This window comes from Staurois parvus, unplaced genomic scaffold, assembly GCF_062004578.1.
Source record: "Staurois parvus isolate SC_StPar_1 unplaced genomic scaffold, SC_StPar_1.0 ptg000928l, whole genome shotgun sequence".
NCBI lineage: Eukaryota > Metazoa > Chordata > Amphibia > Anura > Ranidae > Staurois > Staurois parvus.
In genome coordinates this window covers 612,225-634,803 of record NW_028318724.1, presented here as the reverse complement: position 1 = coordinate 634,803, position 22,579 = coordinate 612,225, and the positions used below count along the sequence as shown (strand labels likewise).

Sequence of the window (22,579 nt, the reverse complement as noted above, 5' to 3'; positions counted from 1 at the left end):
CATCACAAATCCTTGCACTTGGCTCTTTGTTTGATTCTCCCCAGCCCTATCCCTCTCCTGACCTAAAATCACTTACTGGAGTTCTTACAGCTCCCTTCCTTAGTAAGGACCTGACTCTTCTGTGTCCTTCAGCAATTCTTGACAGTGTTTACAACAGTGACCCTTATGTCCACCTTAGTATCTAGTCCTGCCCTCCCCATTGTGGAACACTAAGGAGATCTTCCCTGAAAAGACTGTTTCTTAAACATTTACATTTCTAGCAAATCTGAGCATCCTATCAACGACAATCCTTGTCTGGATACAAATTGAAAATTAAGTGCTCTTAGTAATCTTAGATCATCTTCGAGTGGGTCTGCCTATCTCAATTATTAGCTATATTATTCCACTTCCTGGGAACCTTTGACCCCTGCGTAATATGTAGCATATTTTTCCTGTTCACCTCTTCCAGTTTTGTGAAATTATGGGGAATAACCTTTATACGTAATCCCCCCCCCCCCTTTTGTGCTGTCTATCTATCCTTTTCGGTCTCTCCCACTGAGCTAGGGAGTATGGAATTTAGGTAAGGCACCAGCTGGACTTTGGACCAAGAAGTTGCAAACACATTTTTGAACTCTGAACAGGATTGGATGGTCATCCCACCTATTTTGGGAATATTTCCCTAAAGGATGTCTTCTCTTGCTGCTCCATGGGTTAACTTCCCCAGGACATGACCGTTCCATAGATGTTGCAATATCCCTCTGTGGGTTGGTCTTTTGATCTGACCTTCAATGGGCTTCTGAAAACTGCAATATCCCCACCTCCAGAAAGGTCTGAGATTTTCCCCTGCAATAGACAAGGTGGCCTACTCTCTACACAATGTAGAATGTGTCATTTATGGCAACAGTGTTATTAATACAGTCAAGATATTGTTTTGTAGATCCCCTCTTCTGATGATCCCCACTTCAAATGGTGAAGTGCCTGCATGTGTGCCTTCATTCTTCCTTACAAGGAAGTATCCTTTGTTGGAAGGTCCTGTGCTCCTCTGGAGAGGCAGCAGATAGGACTCATTGTTACCCGTCTGTAGAATTCCCTAAGTGGGATAGTGTAAATCCAGAGTCCTTTGTGAGACCTGTTCATTAGAGGCTGATTGGAGGATAAGAGGCTTTTTACAGGGATAGGTTGGATGTTTCCATGCTCATATATTTATTACCTGGTTAGACAGGATTGCAGTGCAGCTACTACACTCTTGAAACATCTGTGGTTGTTGGTTGAAATGAATTGTTATTATCTACCTTAGTTTGCATGCCTATCTATGCTTTTATTCAGGTGTTATTGATCATCTCACCTTCTCTCTTCTTATAAAGGATTCTGGGTTAGTACTCTTCAGTTTGTACCATTGTGAGGGTTTATTTTCTCTTCTCTCTATTTAGATTCTATGCTGTAATGGCTTTAATCTATGGTTATCTCTTGATTAGTTGTCCATCAGTTAATATCATTTCCTACCATGGACCTCACTCTCCCTGTAGTCAACAGTTAGGAGTATTCGACTTCTTCAGCAGCTGATCATCTTTTCCCTGGATGTAACCTGTCTGTCTGATTCCTTTCACCAAATTCAAGTGTTAAATATGTTCAGCTTGAAGCTCTGGGCACCAAAAAAAAAAAATACCCTTGCAGTGAAGCATCCCCCCACTGCAAGGGTTAAATGCTTGTAAGGTCTAGGGGGTTTAAGAATAAGATGTAATGCTCACCTTACTCCTCATTCCAACAGCCTTCCATCAAGCTCTTTGACCAGATCCCCGCAGCCTCCTCTCTGAAGTGCTCTGACCACGTCATTGCATACAATGGAGAACCAGTAGTCCTGCATTTTATGTGAGAATGGCAAAGACCTGTGCACAGCCTCGAGCATCGTAGGCGAGAATTAATAAGCATTTACCTAGTGGTGCACCGAAATTAAAATTCTTGACCAAAACCGAAAATTCAGGATGTATTTGGCCAAAAACCAAAATGGACAGGTTTTAAAAATATACACAATATTGCCAAAAGTATTGGGATGCCTGCCTTTACACGCACATGAACTTTAATGGCATCCCAGTCTTATGCCGGCCATAGACAGGTCGAAAATTGCCGGAAAAAAAAAACGGCTGATTTTCGCACTGTTAGTGGGTTAATTAGTCGGTTGGTTTTTGCAGTTTTTTCTATCGGTCATGTTGGAAAATTCATGGCCGATTTTGACGATCTTCCGATTTCCCCTGCAATGATGGGAAGTCGGCCGATCGTATTACCGATAAAAAATCCGTGCATGAGCCCATGACCTGCAAGGGACAGAAGTTATGGGGTGAACTTTATGATTTAGTCGGCCGATTTTTTTTTCTTTTTGTACTGTTGGTGGTAATGTCGGCCGACAGAACAACCGCTTGTTTTTTTTTTTTAGTTTGTTTTTTTAGAAAAATCTGCCGATTTTCGACCCGTCTATAGCCTGCATTAGACTATAAGGTTAAATATTGAATTGGCCCACCCTTTGCAGCTATAACAGCTTCAACTCTTCTGGGAAGGCTGTCAAGAAGGTTTAGGAGTGTGTCTATAGGAAGGTTTGAGAAGCTCATTTGTGAGGTCAGGCACTGATGCTGGACAAGAAGGCCTGACTTGCAGTCTCCGCTCTAATTCATTGCAAAGGTGTTCTGTTGGGTTGAGGTCAGGACTCTGTGCAGGCCAGTCAAGTTCCTCTACCCCAAACTCATCCATGTCTTTATAGACCTTGCTTTGTGCACTGGTGTGCAGTCATGTTGGAACAGGAAGGGGCCATCCCCAAACTGTTTCCACAAAGTTGGGAGCATGAAATTGTCCAAAATGTCTTGGTATGCTGACGCCTTAAGAGTTCCCTTCACTGGAACTAAGGGTTCCCTGAAAAACAACCCCACACCATAACCCCCCTCCACCAACTTACACTTGGCACAATGCAGTCAATACCGTTCTCCTGACAACCGCCAAATCCAGACACGTCCATCAGATTGTCAGAGAAGCGTGATTAGTCACTCCAGAGAACATATCTCCACTGCTCTAGAGTCCAGTGGCGGCTTGCTTTACACCACTGCATCTGACACTTTGCATTGCACTTGGTGATGTAAGGCTTGGATGCAGCTGCTCGGCCATGGAGACCCATTCCATGAAGTTCAATATGCACTGTTGTGCTAATCTGAAGGCCACACAAAGTTTGGAGGTCTTTAGCTTTTGACTCTGCAGACAGTTGGCGACTTCTGTGCACTCTGCACTTCAGCATGCGCTGACCCCGCTTTGTCATTTTACGTGCCCTACCACTTGGTGGCTGAGTTTCTGTTGTTCCCAGCTGCTACTTTGTTATAATACCACTAACAATTGACCGGGGAATATTTAGTAGCAAGGAAATTTCACAGATGGGCTTATTGCACAGGTGACAACCTATCACCGTACCATGCTTGAATTCACAGAGCTCCTGAGAGCGACCCATTCCTTCACACACATTTGTAGAAGCAGTCTGCTTGATTTTATACACCTGTGGCCATGGAAGTGATTGGAACACCTGAATCCAATGATTTAGAGGGGTGTCCCAATACTTTTGGCAATATAGTGTATATATATTTTTATATATAATTGTATTGTATTTGACTTTATAATTAATATCATAAATTTAAATGAATATGAATTTATTTTCAGCACCTTTTTGGCCAATAGGCTGCTCTCACACTAGTAGTTTTTGCGGCAATTTTGCGTTAAAAAAGGTGAAATGTATGTTTTCATACTGGTCCATTTCGCTTCCCTTGCATTGTTAAAAATCCTGCTTTCCGCATTTTTGGTGCATATTTGGTTAGTAAAAAAACTCTCCAAACCCCCCCCCATTTAGGATGGCGTTTTTTTGGCAGAAATGCATACAGTCCATTTATTTATTTCAGGTACTTATATAGCGCTGTCAATTTACACAGCGCTTTACATATATATTGTACATTCACATCAGTCCCTAACCCTCAAGGGGTGTACAATCTAAGGTCCCTAACTCACATTCGTATACAACGGCCAATTTAGACAGGATCCAATTACCCTACCAGCATGTCTTTGGAGTGTGGGAGGAAACCGGAGTACCCGGAGGAAACCCACGCAGGCACAGGGAGAACATGCAAACTCCAGACAGGAGGTGCCGTGGCTGGAGTTCAAACCAACGACCCTAGTCCTGCCAGGCGGAAGTGCTAACCATTTAGCCACTGTGCTGCCCATGGTTTCCTATGGGACACATTCACTGATATGCTTTTTTGAGCTGCTGCATTTTTGGAAAGGGTCAGGGACTTTTTTAAATGCAAAATGTTTTGGTTCAGTAGACTTCAATGGAAACACTGCAAAAAACGCATGTAGTGCATTTTTGCCAAATTTTTTATACGTTTTTTCAATCTGCCCTGGAACAAGTTGAGCAAAAAAAAATTCAAAAATGCAAAACACATCAAAAACGTGTCAAATGCACATGGAGAAAACACAGAAAGCACTGCAAAACATTCCAAGAGTAAACTGCATTGGTGTGAACCAGGCCTAAAATGCATTAAAACACATCAAAAATGCATGTGTTGTATTGATGCATTTTTAATCTGCCCCCCCCCCCCAAAAAAAACTCTAAAAAAAGCAAAACGCATCAAAAAATGTGTGCAAAAACGCAAAAAGCACTGCAAAACAGACAAAACGCAATCTGCATTAGCCAGCCCTGAAATTAATTGAAAACCCATCAAAAACGTGCACGTGTTGCATTTTGATGTTTTTTTTTTAGTCACACGATCTATGAAAAATGCACCCTGAACATGGCAAAATCATGCGTTTTTGGTGGCTATTATCGGCACCTTTTTTCCTATCGGCAAAATGCCGATAACACTGTTTTCGGCTGATACATTTTGGCCGCCGATATTTCAGTGCATCCCTACATTTACCGCTTGCAGTGCTGGGGGTCCTACTGCAATAGTATTTTTTTTGTAATGTCTAGACTTTATCTTTAACCCCTTCCCTCCGGTGCCTCCCGACCCTTTAAGAGTTTCAGAAGGCGGGACCGGTGGGGTTTAGGGATCATGTGACTGCCGTGAAACTGCATTTTTGATGTCACCCCACAAGTTTTCTATTGGATTAAGATCCGGGGATTGGGCTGGCCACTCCATAACGTCAATCTTGTTGGTCTGGAACCAAGATGTTGCACGTTTATTGGTGTGTTTGGGGTTGTTGTCTTGTTGGAACACCCATTTCAAGGGCATTTCCTCTTCAGCATAAGGCAGAATGACCTCTTCAAGTATTCTGATGTATTCAAACTGATCCATGATCCCTGGTATGCGATAAATAGGCCCAACACCGTAGTATGAGAAACATCCCCATATCATGATGCTTGCACCACCATGCTTCACTGTCTTCACAGTGTACTGTGGCTTGAATTCAGTGTTTGGGGGTCGTCTGACAAACTGTCTCCGGCCACTAGACCCAAAAAGAACAATCTTACTTTCATCAGTCCACAAAATGTTGCGCCATTTCTCTTTAGGCCAGTCAATGTGCTCTTTGGCAAATTGTAACCTCTTCAGCATGTCTTTTTTTAAATAGTGGGACTTTGCGGGGGCTTCTTGCAGATAGCTTGGCTTCACATAGGCCTCTTCTAATTGTAACAGTACTCACAGGTAACTTTACACCTTCTTTCATCTTCCTGGAGCTGATTGTTGGCTGAGTCCTTGCCATTTTGGCTATTCTTCTATCCATTCGAATGGTAGTTTTTCGCTTTCTTCCACGTCTTTCAGGTTTTGGTTGCCATTTTAAAGCATTTGCGATCATTTTAGCTAAGCAGCCTATCATTTTCTGCACTTCTTTATATGTTTTCCCCTCTCCAATCAACTTTTTAACCAAGGTACGCTGTTCTTCTGAACAATGTCTGGAACGACCCATTTTCCTCAGAATGTCAGAGAGAAATGCACTGTAACCAGAATGTACAACATTTGCTGCCTTCCTTCCTTAAATAAGGGCAATAATTGCCACCTGTTTTTCATAGAATGAATGACCTCACTAATAGAACCCCACACTGCTATTATTTTGAACATGCCCCTTTCAATTAGTGATTCAATTACACAGAATCAGCAGCATGCATGTCATGACTGTTGGGTCTGTTGGATTTCTATTACTCTACTACACCTGCTAGTAAATTATTTGCCATGTAGAAATATCATTCCTACCAAAATCAGTGATTGATCAGGTTAGTGATGTCTGACTGCTATTATTTTGAAAACAACTGTAAATATATTCTCATTCACTTCAGCCCCTACCCTCAGGGAGCTTACAACCTAAGGTTTCTAGCTCATATTCATACATACACATACTAAAGCCAATTTATACAGGAGCCAAATGTTATGTAAACTGCGTTTAAAAAGAGTGATATTGCTAATATTTTATGTTGCTGACTTTTCTTTTTAGGGGAGGAACACTACAACTGTATATCGGCATTGCACAAATCTATGCGAGGATCTGATCAGAATGCCTCTTTATATTGGCTTGGTCGAATGCTTGAAGGTGGAGAAGACCCCCTTTATGTGGCTAGACGTCTAGTAAGATTTGCAAGTGAAGATATAGGTATGTAATTCTTGTTCAGCCACCTCATCGATGTCCGTGGCTATTGAGTCATGTCACAATATACTGCTAAATTTTGAGACCTTTTAGATTCACCTTAATGAGCAGGTGGTACCATGAAACATTTAATCACACCCAACGTTATTAGAAATTGCCATTATTAAAAATTCACAAGATTGATGGTAACAGAATTTTAAAGAGAATTATTTTTTTTTTTTATATTCTGTTGTATTGCGTAATGATAGCTTTAAATCGGTATAAAACCCAAAAACAAACATGTATTTGTTTTGCAACTAACCAATTCTTGGATGTAGTGGCTGCATTAGTTTTTTTTTTTTAGGGTTTCTTCTGTTTTCATTTGGTGATCCAGCCAATAAGTCTGTTTCCTTTTGTAGATTGTATCAGTTACAGGGATGAGACAAACTATTTACCACTGACAGGGGTGTTTACAGTGATCAGCTTTTAATTATCCCTTTATCCCAAAAGAAAACAGCTATGTGCTGTAACTGCTTATAAAATTTGGCTTCAGTTTTAGTGTATTAAAATCTCCTAGTGCATCTTACACTGCCCTCCCCCCAGGCTGACAATGCTGCTGTCCAAAGGTGCCCCCTATGCTTCTTCTTCCCAAGTGGGGGCATTCTTAATACAGGAGGTGGGTTACTGGCCAGATCACCAGGTGAAAACATAGGGGAAAAAGCCTAAAAAATAACTAAGGTGATTTCAAACAAGAATCAGTAGATTTTTTTCTGGCACTTGCAAATGCTGCTAGAAAACACTGTTCGATCTGCAGCTGCTGTAAGTTTTGTACTCAAATCTATGGCGGGCGCCATTGCTGTTCGCATGTAAGGCCTCATGCACACTGGGCGTTTGCTCAACTACTCTGAACTCCGTTTCCCCTGGCAGGAGAAAAGGTGCTTAAAAACATGTCCAAAGCCACGTTTTGCACACGCATTTAGGTGCATTCAGGCATGTCAAGCATTTGAGTGTTAATGGGTTCCATTAGCCAGAATATTAATTTATTCTAGCAATTGGCATGAATGAACGGTAAATGCAAATAGCTTTATTTTTGTGTAATCACACATCCATATGTAAACCATGTTCACAGCACACGTGAGGTATTGCCGTGAACATTAGAGCAGCAGCAATAATTCTAGCTCTAGACCTCCTCTGTAACTCTATACAGATAACCTGTAAAAATGTCTAAAGCGTCACCTATGGAGATTTTTAAGTACCATTCCACAAGCGTGCACAATTTTAAAGCATGACATGTTAGGTATCCATTTACTCGCCGTAACATCCCCTTTCATATTTTAGAAACCAAATTTAAGTATATCTTTTTTGTTTTTTAATTCACTAAAGTGTATTTTTTCCAAAAAAGTACGTAAATACCATGTAAAATAAAATTGCAACAATCACCAAGTCATTCTCTAGGGTCTTTGCTAAAAGAAAAAGTAATGTTTGGGGGTTCTAAATAATTTTCTAGCAAAAAATACTGATTTAAACTTGTAAACAAAATGTCCTGGAAAATGCTTGGTCTTCAAGTGGTCAAGCCTTGTGTGCATGAGCCCTTACTGCTTATCTGAGCTCTTACATGTAAATTCCAACCCTGAGCGCAACCAGTGTGCATCCAGGTCAGCATTTCTGCAGCGTTTTGGCTAGACACAGACTGGCTGCAGCTAATTGGCTTTTTTGTAAGCGGTCATAGCACAGAGTGTTGCTGCTTCCAGAGGCAGCTGTAGTTGTTCAGCCATCTGAATGTAGCCTATGTCTGTGTCACAGCTTGAAGGATATTGTGCAATTAAACTTGTGCAATTTAAACTTTTTTTTTCTCCTTAAGAGAGTATAAAAGAGTGTCCCCTGCCAGCAGGAGCAGAGCGGTACCCTTGCTTTCTTTGAAGAAGCTGTGAGCTCTCTCTGCAGAGTCCAACAAACCCTCTATTGAGACCTATAGCCCTTCAATCTGAATTAGCAACGGGTTATCTGACCTCTACAGAGAGATCACTGCTTCTAAACAGAAAACCCCACTCTGCAGAATAGTAGCAAGTTTTGCTGCTTAGGCTGTAGCTGCATTTTAAAACAAAACAAAACCTGTAAGACTTTGAACACCTTTTTAGATATAACTGTAATATTTTTAACTGATTTAAAGTGAACATTTAATTGGCCTTCAAGTTTCTTTTACATTTGTTTACATTATTTGGGTAATGATTTACAGAGAGAATTAAAATTTAAGTTTTTGATTTTTGAAGAGAAGAATTTGAAGCTTTTTGTATATTATGGTTTTTTTTGGGTATTTGGATTTATAATAATGTTTTATTTTCTTGTTAACCAGGACTAGCTGATCCCTTGGCTTTAACTCAAGCAGTGTCAGCTTATCAAGCCTGCCATTTTATTGGAATGCCGGAATGTGATGCAAGTTACTTTTTGCTATACTTATCACAAGGCTTTGTCATTATCTAGGTGCACAAGTGTAACTTTAATTCCATGTGACATTTTGCAGTTTGAATCATGATAGTCTGCCTTTTAACTCCTTTATTGTTTAAGGTTTAGTTTAAGAAACGTGGACTGTTGTGCAGTATGAAATCATCTGATAGATAATGCTACATGGCAGTCTTACCATAATACATAAGTAAACATAAGAAATGTAAAAGTGAAACACCGTACTGCTTTATTGATGTAAATGATGAGCAGGCATCAAGGGTTGAGGTAAAAAGAATCAGGAAGCTTAGATACCAGTTTCTGGCTACAGTTGAAATAGTTTTCATATGTATTCACTAAAGTTTACAACCTAACATTGACGTAACATGGATTAAATACCACCACAGGAATACAAATGTAATGCATAGTGTCTACAATCCTTTATACCATGATGAAGACTGTATAAATAGGTTTCACCCTGTGCAGCATGAACAATAGAATGCCAAATGCAAAAGTCACAGTTCCCGTAATTGCAGGCCTAGTTTCTATTTAAACAAGTAAGCAGTAAGTCATAGAAAAGGTATTCTGGCCAATGTAATAAAATCAAACACAAGTTATTATGCACATAGCGGTTGGACAGTAAATATTGAAGTATGGCATTTACATACTACTGTAAAAATGTTATTTATTTTTTTTGTCTGGAATTATCAATTAATCCTATTATTCTTACTCTTGTCAATGAAACATTTTTTTTCTTGTCAAGATAGCAAAGGACCCGTTTTTAATAGCATTCTTGTTAATAATGTTTTAGTAAACCACAAAAAAAAAAAAAAGAGTTCCTGCAGAATAATATAATGTGCTAGTGTATGATGCATACTAGCACATTATATCAGACTTGCGCTAAAACTAAGCTCTCCAGTAGTGCACTTTCACCTCTTGCAGGCCTCCATCTTCACCTGGTCTTCCTTCTGGGTCTGCAGGCTTCAGCTCCTTGAGTAGCCGAGCTGCGATGACGTTAGTCCCGCGCATGTGCACAGGAGTCACAGCTGCTGCACAGAGCTCTGAATGAACGGCACCGTCCATTCAGAGTGCAGTGTGCATGCTGCTAAAGTAAATCTCTCTTAAACCGTGTATGTTTAGGAGATATTCATTGTGCTTACAGGTAAGCCTTATTATAGGCTTACCTGTAAGTATAACTTAAAAAGTGGACTTTGCTATTGCTTTGAGAAAGCTGGTGAAAAAAGTTCTTATAGAATATTATGATATACAGCAGAATTTTTTTGTAATTTTGGGACATTATGCTTATGAATGATTTTTGTGAACAGCATAATATCGCGTTCTATTTACATGGGAAAATATACCCAATTGCCCTTGTCATATAAAATAACAAAGCACAACCAAACATCGGCCTCTTGATGGTCCCCCTGATTTTGACATTGAAGTATTCTGCCAATCTATGTTCTTGGTGAAGAGATATATAACCTACTAACCTACTAATTGATCTGAATTGTATACTTTCCTACATTAAACTTTGGGAACAAGATCTAAATATAACTTTAGACTTATCGGAGTGGCAGGATATTGCCAACAATCTATCTAAAGTCTCTATTAATTCAACCTTTATAGAAGCGAATTATAAAACTTTTATGATTATCTAATCAGGACCACTCAAATGCATTCACCGACATCTTCAGCCTGTTTTAGACATTGCGGTCATCAAGGTACCATGCACCATGTTTGGTGGAAATGCCCTAATGTAACCAGATTCTGGATAAAAATCTTTACCGTTATCTGGTCAGTTACGTGCACGAATATTCCCCGATCTCCAGAAGTGGACTTGTTTCAGAAATTAGACTCAGCCATTCCTAAACGGACTGGACGACTAATTTCGTATATATTATTGACAGCTAAAATTACTACAGCGAGGAGTTGGAAACAAACTGTGGTACAAATAGATTATATCTATCAAATACTAAACTGGATCATGATTAATAGTAAACTTATGTGCACTATCCAGAATAATTTTACAAAATTCGATAAGACCTGGGACCCTGGCTTAGACATCTCTCACTAGAATGAGTGGGCTTGGGAGAAACCTTCCTCCTTACTCTTGGCAACCTCACTTTGCACTTTCCGTTTTCTTTTTTTCTTTGACTTCTTGTTACAATAAGAACCAGTGGACATTATTTTGCAGTGTTTTGATCCCTTAAATTACCGTTGGCCTCTCAAGAATACCATGAGTTTATTGTTGTTGGTCAGTATAACCAAGGAAACAACTTTGGCCCACCCCACCACATGTAAGCTCTACGCTTACTTTGCGAGTGGGGTCATAGTGTATTTAATTCTTTAATATACTAGGAGGTAATGGACTACTAGTTACTGCTGCTTGCTGTCTTGTGTCCTCCTGTTGTGCTGACTATGATCTAGTTTGATTTGTTGTTGTGTTTTGTTTTTTCTTGTGCGACTCTTTTGGGTCAGACAAAGTAATTTTTTTTCCCCCCTGTAAATGTGGAAAAAAGTTAATAAACTGATTGGAATACAAATGATAAAGCACTACTGCTGATAAACTTAGTGCGTATGTGGCCCTTTAGTATTTCCATATTCTAAACCAGAAGTACATAAGCTTAAAGAGAAGCCCTCTCTAACATCTGTAGCTACAGTCCCCCTGAATATCTCTTGTGTACCACTTTTACAACTACTGTAATCATTGATATGCTTAAACAATAAGCTTACATTTTGGAACATGATACATGTTCCACCCGTATTCAGGGTGAAACATGTAACATGTTCTAGCCCCTGCCCCCTTTCCCCCCACTCCACCCCACACCGCTGCATAATTTATTCACAGATTCCAGTGAATTAATAAACTACAAGTACTGACTGCCACCACGGCAGATGGACCTGTAGCTTGAATGAACTGCGGGCAGGCCTGTAGTTTATTCACACTGCCTACAGCTCTGAAAATGGCATTCCTTACAGAGGTATGGGCAAAAGAGCATTAGGCAGTGTGTGCAGGAGTATGAGATTGTACCCGCGATATGCTGATCGCAGGTGCAGTACTCTGCTGGCTGAACTTAACCTTTAAGCAAAACTGCAAGTGTAAAAGTAACAGGTTCACTATATTGTAGAAAACCTAGGAAGCATTTACTTTTCACTCTGCCCTCTTTGTCTTGCTTTGCTCCTACAAGCCAAATTAAGCTAAAATAAAAAACCTAAAAATCAGCACAGGGGACATAACTTGCAGATAGTATGATGTTTAGATTCTTCTTCTTTCAGGATAAATCTTCTGGTAGTACAGTTTCTATGAATGGCGGATCTGGCAAGAAAGGGTTTGCATAGTCAAGCTGTCTTGATGAGAGCTTCTGACAGCTCTTTAGCTGTATTAACCACCACCGTACTGTAAGATTGAGGTGGTGTGGGGGCAGGGTCGGATTAAAAGATATCCTGAGATAAAGAAGAAGAATCAACACAAAAGACACGCCATAATAACCATAAGTTATGTCTCTTGTGCTGATGTTTGTTTTTCATTTTAGCTAAATTTGGACTTTAAATTTGTAGAAGACCTTTCACGTTTAGGGGAACAGATGACTCTGCTTCCACACAATGCTGCGCAGCCTGTAGACAGGCTGGTTGGTAAAATTGACAATAAAAGAGAGTGAAAGGTAAAGGTAAACACTCCTAAAGCTGAACTCCAGGTAGATACAGTCAGGTCCATAAATATTGGGACAGACACATTTCTAACATTTTTGGCTCTATACACCACCACAATAGATTTGAAATGAAACGAACAAGATGTGCTTTAACTGCAGACTGTCAGCTTTAATTTGAGGGTATTTACATCCAAATCAGGTGAACGGTGTAGGAATTACAACAGTTTGCATATGTGCCTCCCACTTGTTAAGGGACCAAAAGTAATGGGACAATTGGCTTCTCAGCTCTTCCATGGCCAGGTGTGTGTTATTCCCTCATTATCCCAATTACAATGAGCAGATAAAAGGTCCAAAGTTCATTTCAAGTGTGCTATTTGCATTTGGAATTTGTTGCTGTCAACTCTCAAGATGAGATCCAAAGAGCTGTCACTATCAGTGAAGCAAGCCATCATTAGGCTGAAAAAACAAAACAAACCCATCAGAGAGATAGCAAAAACATTAGACGTGGCCAAAACAACTGTTTGGAACTTTCTTAAAAAGAAGGAACGCACCGGTGAGCTCAGCAACACCAAAAGACCCGGAAGACCACGGAAAACAACGGTGGTGGATGACTGAAGAATTCTTTCCCTGGTGAAGAAAACACCCTTCACAACAGTTGGCCAGATCAAGAACACTCTCCAGGAGGTAGGTGTATGTGTGTCAAAGTCAACAATCAAGAGAAGACTTCACCAGAGTGAATACAGAGGGTTCACCACAAGATGTAAACCATTGGTGAGCCTCAAAAACAGGAAGGCCAGATTAGAGTTTGCCAAACGACAACTAAAAAAGCCTTCACAGTTCTGGAACAACATCCTATGGACAGATGAGACCAAGATCAACTTGTACCAGAGTGATGGGAAGAGAAGAGTATGGAGAAGGAAAGGAACTGCTCATGATCCTAAGCATACCACCTCATCAGTGAAGCATGGTGGTGGTAGTGTCATGGCGTGGGCATGTATGGCTGCCAATGGAACTGGTTCTCTTGTATTTATTGATGATGTGACTGCTGACAAAAGCAGCCGGATGAATTCTGAAGTGTTTCGGGCAATATTATCTGCTCATAGTCAGCCAAATGCTTCAGAACTCATTGGACGCCGCTTCACAGTGCAGATGGACAATGACCCAAAGCATACTGCAAAAGCAACCAAAGAGTTTTTTAAGGGAAGAAGTGGAATGTTATGCAATGGCCAAGTCAATCACCTGACCTGAATCCGATTGAGCATGCATTTCACTTGCTGAAGACAAAACTGAAGGTAAAATGCCCCAAGAACAAGCAGGAACTGAAGACAGTTGCAGTAGAGGCCTGGCAGAGCATCACCGGGGATGAAATCCAGCGTCTGGTGATGTCTATGCGTTCCAGACTTCAGGCTGTAACTGACTGCAAAGGATTTGCAACCAAGTATTAAAAAGTGAAAGTTTGATATATGATTCTGTCCCATTACTTTTGGTCCCTTAACAAGTGGGAGGCACATATGCAAACTGTTGTAATTCCTACACCGTTCACCTGATTTGGATGCAAATACCCTCAAATTAAAGCTGGCAGTCTGCAGTTAAAGCACATCTTGTTCGTTTCATTTCAAATCCATTGTGGTGGTGTATAGAGCCAAAAATGTTAGAATTGTGTCGATGTCCCAATATTTATGGACCTGACTGTATAAAAGTTAATGTAGCTCTATAGTCATTAATACACTATATATTCTTTTAATGCAAGCAGTGTAAGAGCCTAAGCTTCCTGCAGTCCCTGTACATCAGAGCTCAAACAAGGAGAGGTAAAAACAGCACAAGGAGCCGGGCAGAAGGTTTCTCATGTGCTCTAAATAAGCACATGGACAGAAGCCGATAGAGTAATAGATTAGGGTTTAATAATGTGCATTCTCTCCCGTACTGCCCAGGCACAGGCTGGGGGAGGAAGAAGACCCACAAGTGTTTCCCAACTGTACTGCAAAGAACATTTGAGAGTTAAAACATCTCCATTATATATATTTCTTCTGTGGATGTAGGTTTTTGTCTGGAGTTCCGTTTTAAGAGTCTGTACAGTAAATTGAAACTGTTACTTTGCCCACTCTGGTAATCCTTAGCTTCCATCTGTCTTCATTGTGTACCCTGCCTGGCTCCACACAGCCCTTTATTAAAAATGTTCCCTACCAGTCCATAGTCAGAATGTTCATGCTTGCTGTGGCCCATTCATTCTTATGTTTGAGTTGTTTTTTTTTAGTGAACTTGTATTTTAAAGGTGAATTTTTCATTTAGTCATCGTGGTGATTAATCAGTAGATCATTGCTTTGTTCAATATAAATGTGTTTTACAGTTATCCTAATATTATATGAATTGATATCTGAAACAATACATAAATCACTGTGACTAGTGAATAAAAATAATCAATAATAAATAATAGTAAATCAATTGTGAATCACTATGACTGGTGAATCAATAAAAATAGATAAATTTAAACATGGATAGATCAACAACCTTCATAAATGTGACTGATATCAATCAATAAAAAATCCTTAATTAAATGTGACTGTAAAAGGATGAAACTAAGATAAATACAATCCTAAATCTGTGCCACTCTGATCTGATGTGATCACTCCATCTATATTGTGCAAAAGCATACATAAATGTGCAAGTGCAAATAATACAATTCATAAAATAAAATAAAAAGTCTTTCAAATAAGTGCAATGTGCAGGTGAATTCCTTATTCCCTCTCGCCGAGTGCTTAGTGGTCTCCCTATGCGCTCACCTTAATATTTGCCTAAATAAATTCAGGCAAATAAGCTTTTAATCCTTCCAGGATTGATGGGATGATACTCTTATGTGAGATGTTCCAGAAGATAGGTGTGGATCTGTAGGGATTCTCCTGTACTCTCCTCTTTCCCCTTGTGCAGCTGCTCATAAATGGATATTTTGACCAGCTCTCTAGGAATCTCCTAATTCCCCTCCTGGGGTCACCACCTTCTCAAGTCCTCCTTTCACCAGCATGGGGAATGTGGGTCAATTGAAAGAGAGAAGAAAAAAGACCATGGTGCCTTATCCTTATATGTAAAGGAAATTTATTGCTGCCAGTTGCGGTATTACACAGCGGTATATGGCTCTTATGTGATCCAGGACAGCATAGATGATAACATTCAGTGAGTGAGTAATCCTCTGCCGCTGTTATGCTGCCTGCCTCCGTCTGCACTGGAATCACCGAGCCTCTCCGATGCAACGTCGTGACGTCAGAGCCCCTCCCCTACGCGTTGCGTCACAGGGTCACGTGACTTCATCAGGGAGAAATGATTGGATGCCACGACTTTGCCCATTCACCTATATATATCTCTCGGCCGCCATTTTACCGAAGCCCACATGGGCGCGGCCATTTTCCCAGTGATTTTCTTTAGCTATATTGAAACCCAGTACTTGTTCATGTGGATCCACACGAGTGCAAGATTGTATCTGTCTGTCAGACGTTGCTAATCGGGTCAGTTGTGTTCCATCTCTTATATTGCAGTTTATACAAAATGGCAAATGCCTATACCTTATATATACCCTTAGGCAGGCTACCTAAAAACCTTAGACAATCTTTATTATTCTGAAATTAAATATTAAAACATACAGATGAAATTAAAAATTTAAAAATTAGAAATTAAAAATTAAAAGTGAATTATATTTTTACTGATGCATATAAAAAATAAAAGCATCAATTATGGACGCCATACATATCGTTTTTTATCTGGCCTAATATTATCAATGTTATATTGTAATTAGTATATCACATCATCTTATACAAATCCTTTTGTACCCTTATTGTTAAAGGGATACTTAATTTGATTAAATTTATTTTATTATTTATAATATGTAAGCTCTATACATATATATGTATTATTATGCTCACATTTTTTTAAAACCAGCTAAAATAAGCCTAAAGAATTAATTAAAAATTATTAAGAATATATCAAAAATAAAATTTTATAAAACCAACCCCAGGCTATGAGTAATTAATGGACCTCAGAGTATGATTACATGCTATCTCCGTCTGCATACTTATTTATTACTGATAAAACATGCGAGGTCAAACTCCTTGTTTAACCCATTGGGAGCTAGACAACCCATTTCATAGATCCACTTCGATTCCTTCTTGCTGATTTCCCTTACCAGGTTGTCACCCCTCCAGTGTTGTACATGTTTTTCTATACCCCAGAACTCTAATTTCCTTGCATCTTTATTATGGTATTTCTTAAAGTGCTGTGATAAGTGATGATATTTGTATCCCCTATTTATATTGTATACATGTTCTTTTATTCGTTCTCTAAGCATCCTTTTAGTGCGACCAATGTATATCAGGTTGCATGGGCATTTCAGAGCATAGATAACCCCTCTTGTATCACATGATATAAATTGTTGGATAGTATATTCTTTTCCACTTGTGGGGTTCTGAAATGTGAATCTTCTCCTGGGGTTATTTACCAATCTGATGCAACTGTAGCATCTACCACAAGTATAGAACCCCTTTCCCTGAAAGAAACTTATTTGATGATTTTTAATAGGTGGTGCTATTATATTTTTGACAACATTATCTCTAATGTTGGGAGCTTTTTTGTATATAAACCTTGGTATTTCTGGGATATTATTTTTCAAGTGCTTATCTAATGTTAGAATCTTCCAGTGTTTCTTTATTATGTTTTGTACTGATTTGTACTGTGTGTTATATTGTAACACTACTGATAGTTCCTCCTTTTCAGTGTTCTCTTTTTGTTTATCTGCTATCAGTTTATTACGATCCATAAAGCCTACTTTCTCCCTTTCCTTTTGTATTATTTCTTTTTTATACCCTTTGTTTATAAATCTTTCTGATATTATTCCACTTTGTTCTACATAGTCCTTCATTTTTGTACAGTTCCTTTTCAGCCTAATAAGTTGGCCTCTGGGGATATTTGTTAACCACGCTTTGTGATGGCAGCTGTCTATGGGGATGTATGCATTTCTATCAACTGATTTAAAATGTTTTTTTGTGTATAATTGTATTCCCTCTTTAAAAATTTGAATATCTAGAAAATTTATGGAGGTTTCATGTATATCATAGCTCAATTTTATATTTGCTTCGTTCCTATTTAGGTCATCATAGAATTTAGTGAGTTCTTCTTTTTCACCATTCCATACAACCAGTAGGTCATCAATGTACCTCTTGTATGTTACTATTTCTGTTTTCGTATTCTGAAACACTGATTCATCTTCCCATTTCGCCATATAAAGATTAGCAATGCTAGGGGTGAATTTAGCGCCCATAGCTACTCCTCTTCTTTGGGAATAGTATGTTTTACCATACCAGAAATAGTTGTGAGTGAGACAAAATTTTAAACATTTTATAATAAATTTTTTATGTCTATTGGGGATATTTCCGTATTTGTTGAGCGCCCATTTGGCTGCTTCTATGGCCCCTGATGATCTATGTTGGTGTACGATGCTGCTACATCTGCTGTGCTCAGAAGCGTGTTTTTGTCTATTTGTATGTCCTTCATTTCCTGTATTACATGTTTTGTATCCCTTAAGTATGCTCTAGTTTTAGTTACTAATGGCTGCAAATAATTGTCTACATATTCACCCAGTCTCGCTGTGAGTGAATCTATCCCATTTATAATGGGTCTGCCTGGCGGATTGGTACTATTTTTGTGAATTTTAGGAACTGAATACATGATGGGTAGTCTACATACTGATGGTACTAGATATTCATGTTCTTTCTCATTTATCACTCCCTTCTTTTTCCCATATGAAACTAGTTTTATTAGCTTTTTCTTATATTCCTTGGTAGGGTTATTAATTAGCACTTCATATGTATCTTTATCATTAAGCATTTCTGTCATAATTGATTCATAGTAGGTCCTTGATTGTATCACTATGCCCCCTCCCTTATCCGCTGGACATACTACAATATCATTCCTCTTTTTCAATGTATCTAGGCCTCTCTTGAGATTGGTCGCCATTTTTGGTTTTTTGATCCGGAGGGATTCCAAATCTTGCAATATCATATATTTAAACGTGTCTATATACTTATTATCTCCAATCTGGGGATTAAAAACTGATTTGTTCTTGAGTTGACTACATGTAGTGTGTTCTATTGCTCCGGTATTATGTGTAATAGGATTACTAGCATAGTACTTTTTTAAATTGAGCTTCCTAATCAGTTTCTGTATGCTCACATAAGTAAAAAAGGAATTCACCTGCACATTGCACTTATTTGAAAGACTTTTTATTTTATTTTATTTTATGAATTGTATTATTTGCACTTGCACATTTATGTATGCTTTTGCACAATATAGATGGAGTGATCACATCAGATCAGAGTGGCACAGATTTAGGATTGTATTTATCTTAGTTTCATCCTTTTACAGTCACATTTAATTAAGGATTTTTTATTGATTGATATTAGTCACATTTATGAAGGTTGTTGATCTATCCATATTTAAATTTATCTATTTTTATTGATTCACCAGTCATAGTGATTCAAAATTGATTTACTATTATTTATTATTGATTATTTTTATTCACTAGTCACAGTGATTTATGTATTGTTTCAGATATCAATTCATGTACCCCAAGGATTAAGTTATATATACAAGTAAATAGGAGCGCGGCACTATAAATTTATTTATAATATTGTATACACACTAGCAAGTGAGTCTGTGCAAGTGCCAGCGCACCAAGCACATTTTATCAGTAGACAATTTTACATTACCCACTGAATGCCTCATTCATAATAGCTCACAAGTATTCACTATTTATATCCTAATATTATAACTGATGTAGGTAAATAAATGCAGGTATTTTACATGTTTTAAATATGTTTGTTTTCTTACAGGTTATATTGGCTCAGTGTGTTATGTACTTAGCCCAAGCACCAAAATCAATTGTTGCTTATAGTGCATACAAAAAAGTGAAGGAGTGCTTGAAGAACCATAAGGGGCCACTTCCACCAGTTCCACTCCATCTGCGGAATGCACCCACTAAACTAATGAAGAATTTGGGTTATGGTAAAGGCTATAAGTATAATCCTATGTTTAGTGAGCCAGTAGAGCAAAATTACTTGCCTCCAGAAATGAAGGGGATCAAATTTGTTTGAGTTAGATGTCTCTGCCTTAACTATGTTCTGTGAACATTTTGAGATGTACATATAATGTCTCAAATGTGCTGTTATCAGGGCACTTCCAAACCTAATTACTAATTGCTCCAAGTGCTTATTTTTGATGTTTCATTTTATAATATCCTTGTAACATTTCTTATTTTTATAATTGAGCACTTTATAGTTTGTATTGTATTCTTCTAGATGGCTGGAAATAAGACAAATACATGAACATACATTGCTTGCGCAAAAGAACTGCCAGGGAAAGGATTAGGGCCTGTGCCAACAGGATTTGATGGGTGCATGCAGTTTGTTGAGATAATTTCAGATTCATTGCAGGTGCATTTGTCCTGCAGCATATATTTTGACCTGCATTTGATTTGCCACAAGCCTTTTTTGCATTCCAAACCATGTACAGAGCAAGAAGCGGTTCTGGAGCAAAACAAGATCCATCGACCAAAGACCCTTTTATAAGGATTATGACAGACTCTACAAGTGAGGCTTCCTACACCATATGAAGTAGCTTTTCTCAAGTTCATTAACCCAAAATATTTTTATTCTAGATAAATATTCAGAAAAACAATTCATGTCCCTTGAAGGCAATGCTTATTATAAATAAATGCTATGCAATTATTCAAATGATGATTTCCTATTGTTCGCTAATAAAATACTGGGTTTTGCACATCATCAATGGCCATTGTCCTGCCTATTTGTGTCATCCCAAAATGATAACTTTTAAGAGCCTCTGTAACATGGGAAGGAAGGGGATAGGGGATGTCAAGCAGATGTATGGAGTGCACCTTCCTGCAGCAGTCTCCCAAATCGTCCTAAGATTCATTGACAAGAACGTTTGGAAGGCTGCTGCAAATATTCTATATTGCCAAAAGTATTGGGACACCTACTTTTACATGCACATGAATTTTAATGACATCACAGTCTTAGTCCGTAGGGTTCAAAATTGAGTTGGCCCACTCTTTGCAGCTATTACAGCTTCAAATCTTCTGGGAAGACTGTCCGCAAGGTTTAGGAGTGTGTCTGTGGGAATGTTTGACCATTCCAGAAGCAAATTTGTGAGGTCAGATACTAATGTCAGACTAGAAGGCCTGGCTCACAGTCTCCACTCTAATTCATCCCAAAGGTGTTCTATTGGGTTGAGGTCAGGACTCTGTGCAGGCCAATCAAGTTCCTCCACCCCAAACTCGCTCATCTATTTCTTTATAGACCTTGCTTTGTGCACTGGTGTGCAGTCATGTTGGAACAGGAAGGGGCCATCCCCAAACTGTTCGCACAAAGTTGGGAGCATGAATTTGTCCAAAATATCTTGGTTTGCTGACGCCTTAAGAATTCTCTTCACTGGAACTAAGGGACCAAGCCCAACCCCTGAAATCAACCCCACACCATAATCGCTCCTCCACCAAATTTTACACTTGGCACAATGCAGTCAGGCGAGTACCCTTCTCCTGGCAACATCCAAACCCAGGCATGTCCATCAGATTACCAGACAGAGAAGCGTGGTTCTTCACACCAGAGAACACGTCTCCACTGATCTCAAGTCAAGTAGCAGCATACTTTCAACCACTGCATACCACACTTTGCATTGCACTTGGTGATGTAAGGCTCGGATGCAGCTGTTCGGCCATGGAAACCCATTCCACGAAGCTCTCTACACACTGTTTTGGGGTTATCTGAAGGACACACAACATTTGGAGGTCTTTAGCGATTGACTCAACAGACAGTTGGCCTTCTGCGCACTGTGCGTTTGCTGACCCCGCTCTGTCCTTTTATGTGGCCTACCACTTCATGTTGTTGTTTGTTCCCAGTTGCTTCCATTTTTTTTTCATAATACCACTAACAGTTGACCGTGGAATATTTAGTAGCAGGTAAATTTCACGGATGGACTTATTGCACAGGTGGCAACCTATCACGGTACCATGCTTGCATTCATTGCGCTCCTGAGAGTAACCCATTCTTTCAAAATTGTTGGTAGAAACAGTCTGCATGGCTAGGTGCTTGATTTTATACACGTGGCCATGGAGGTGATTGGAACACCTGAATTCAATGATTTGGAGGGGTGTTCCAATACTTTTGGCAATATAGTGTATATGCAGACAGTGACAGCATATCTTTAATTTAAAAAAATGGAATCAAATTTTCAAAATTTTAAAAGTGTGCATTTTGTTTCATTGCTGATCTGCACTGCAGCATTATTCTATGTAAGAATATAGAATTAAAATTATTTTTTCTGTATAAATTATTTTCACTGATTAGCTAGTAAAAGCTACATGCGTCAGCATGTGCCTGTATTTTGTAAACATGTATTAGTAGTAAATGATGTCTCTGCTTCCAGAGACTTATTGAGTATAAAACATGCTGCACTTAAAAAGTGAATTTAATTTATAAATGTTTCAAATTTCATGCGTCTCCAAACAATGCTAAGGTGCAAACTGACCAGAAATGCAGACAATTCAAATGCAAAGTACAATTGTTAAAAAAACAATTGTTGTAAAGCGGTGCAATCCATTACACAACCAATCAATAAAGGGCAATAAACTTAAAGAACATATAAATTCATATATACATGTGATCCATTTGAGCATTTGAACTAATTGATATAAAAATTACAATCGATGTGTACAACCATTCATTACAAAAATTACAAACATCAATAAAAATCAGTTTTATATAAGTTCATGTTCACTTGTGATTCATGCAAACTTATTCATGACCTGTGTTGAATTTAAAATTCCAAGGAGAAAGGCACACACAGTACCACCACCAAACACTACAGGCCATTTAACA

At 38.8% G+C, this 22,579-nt stretch overlaps 1 protein-coding gene across 1 annotated transcript in view; it reads left to right on the top strand.

Moving 5' to 3' along the window:
* WRNIP1 (WRN helicase interacting protein 1) overlaps positions 1 to 20,467 on the top strand; it is a 134,522-nt gene extending 114,055 nt beyond the window's left edge. Inside the window, exons 5-7 of the mRNA XM_089656687.1 lie at positions 6,430 to 6,585; positions 8,912 to 8,991; positions 19,520 to 20,467. Of these exons, the coding sequence (XP_089512813.1) occupies positions 6,430 to 6,585; positions 8,912 to 8,991; positions 19,520 to 19,780 (497 nt within the window). The 3' untranslated portion in view covers positions 19,781 to 20,467. The remainder of the gene's footprint in view (positions 1 to 6,429; positions 6,586 to 8,911; positions 8,992 to 19,519) is intronic.
* Positions 20,468 to 22,579: the final 2,112 nt, after the last annotated feature.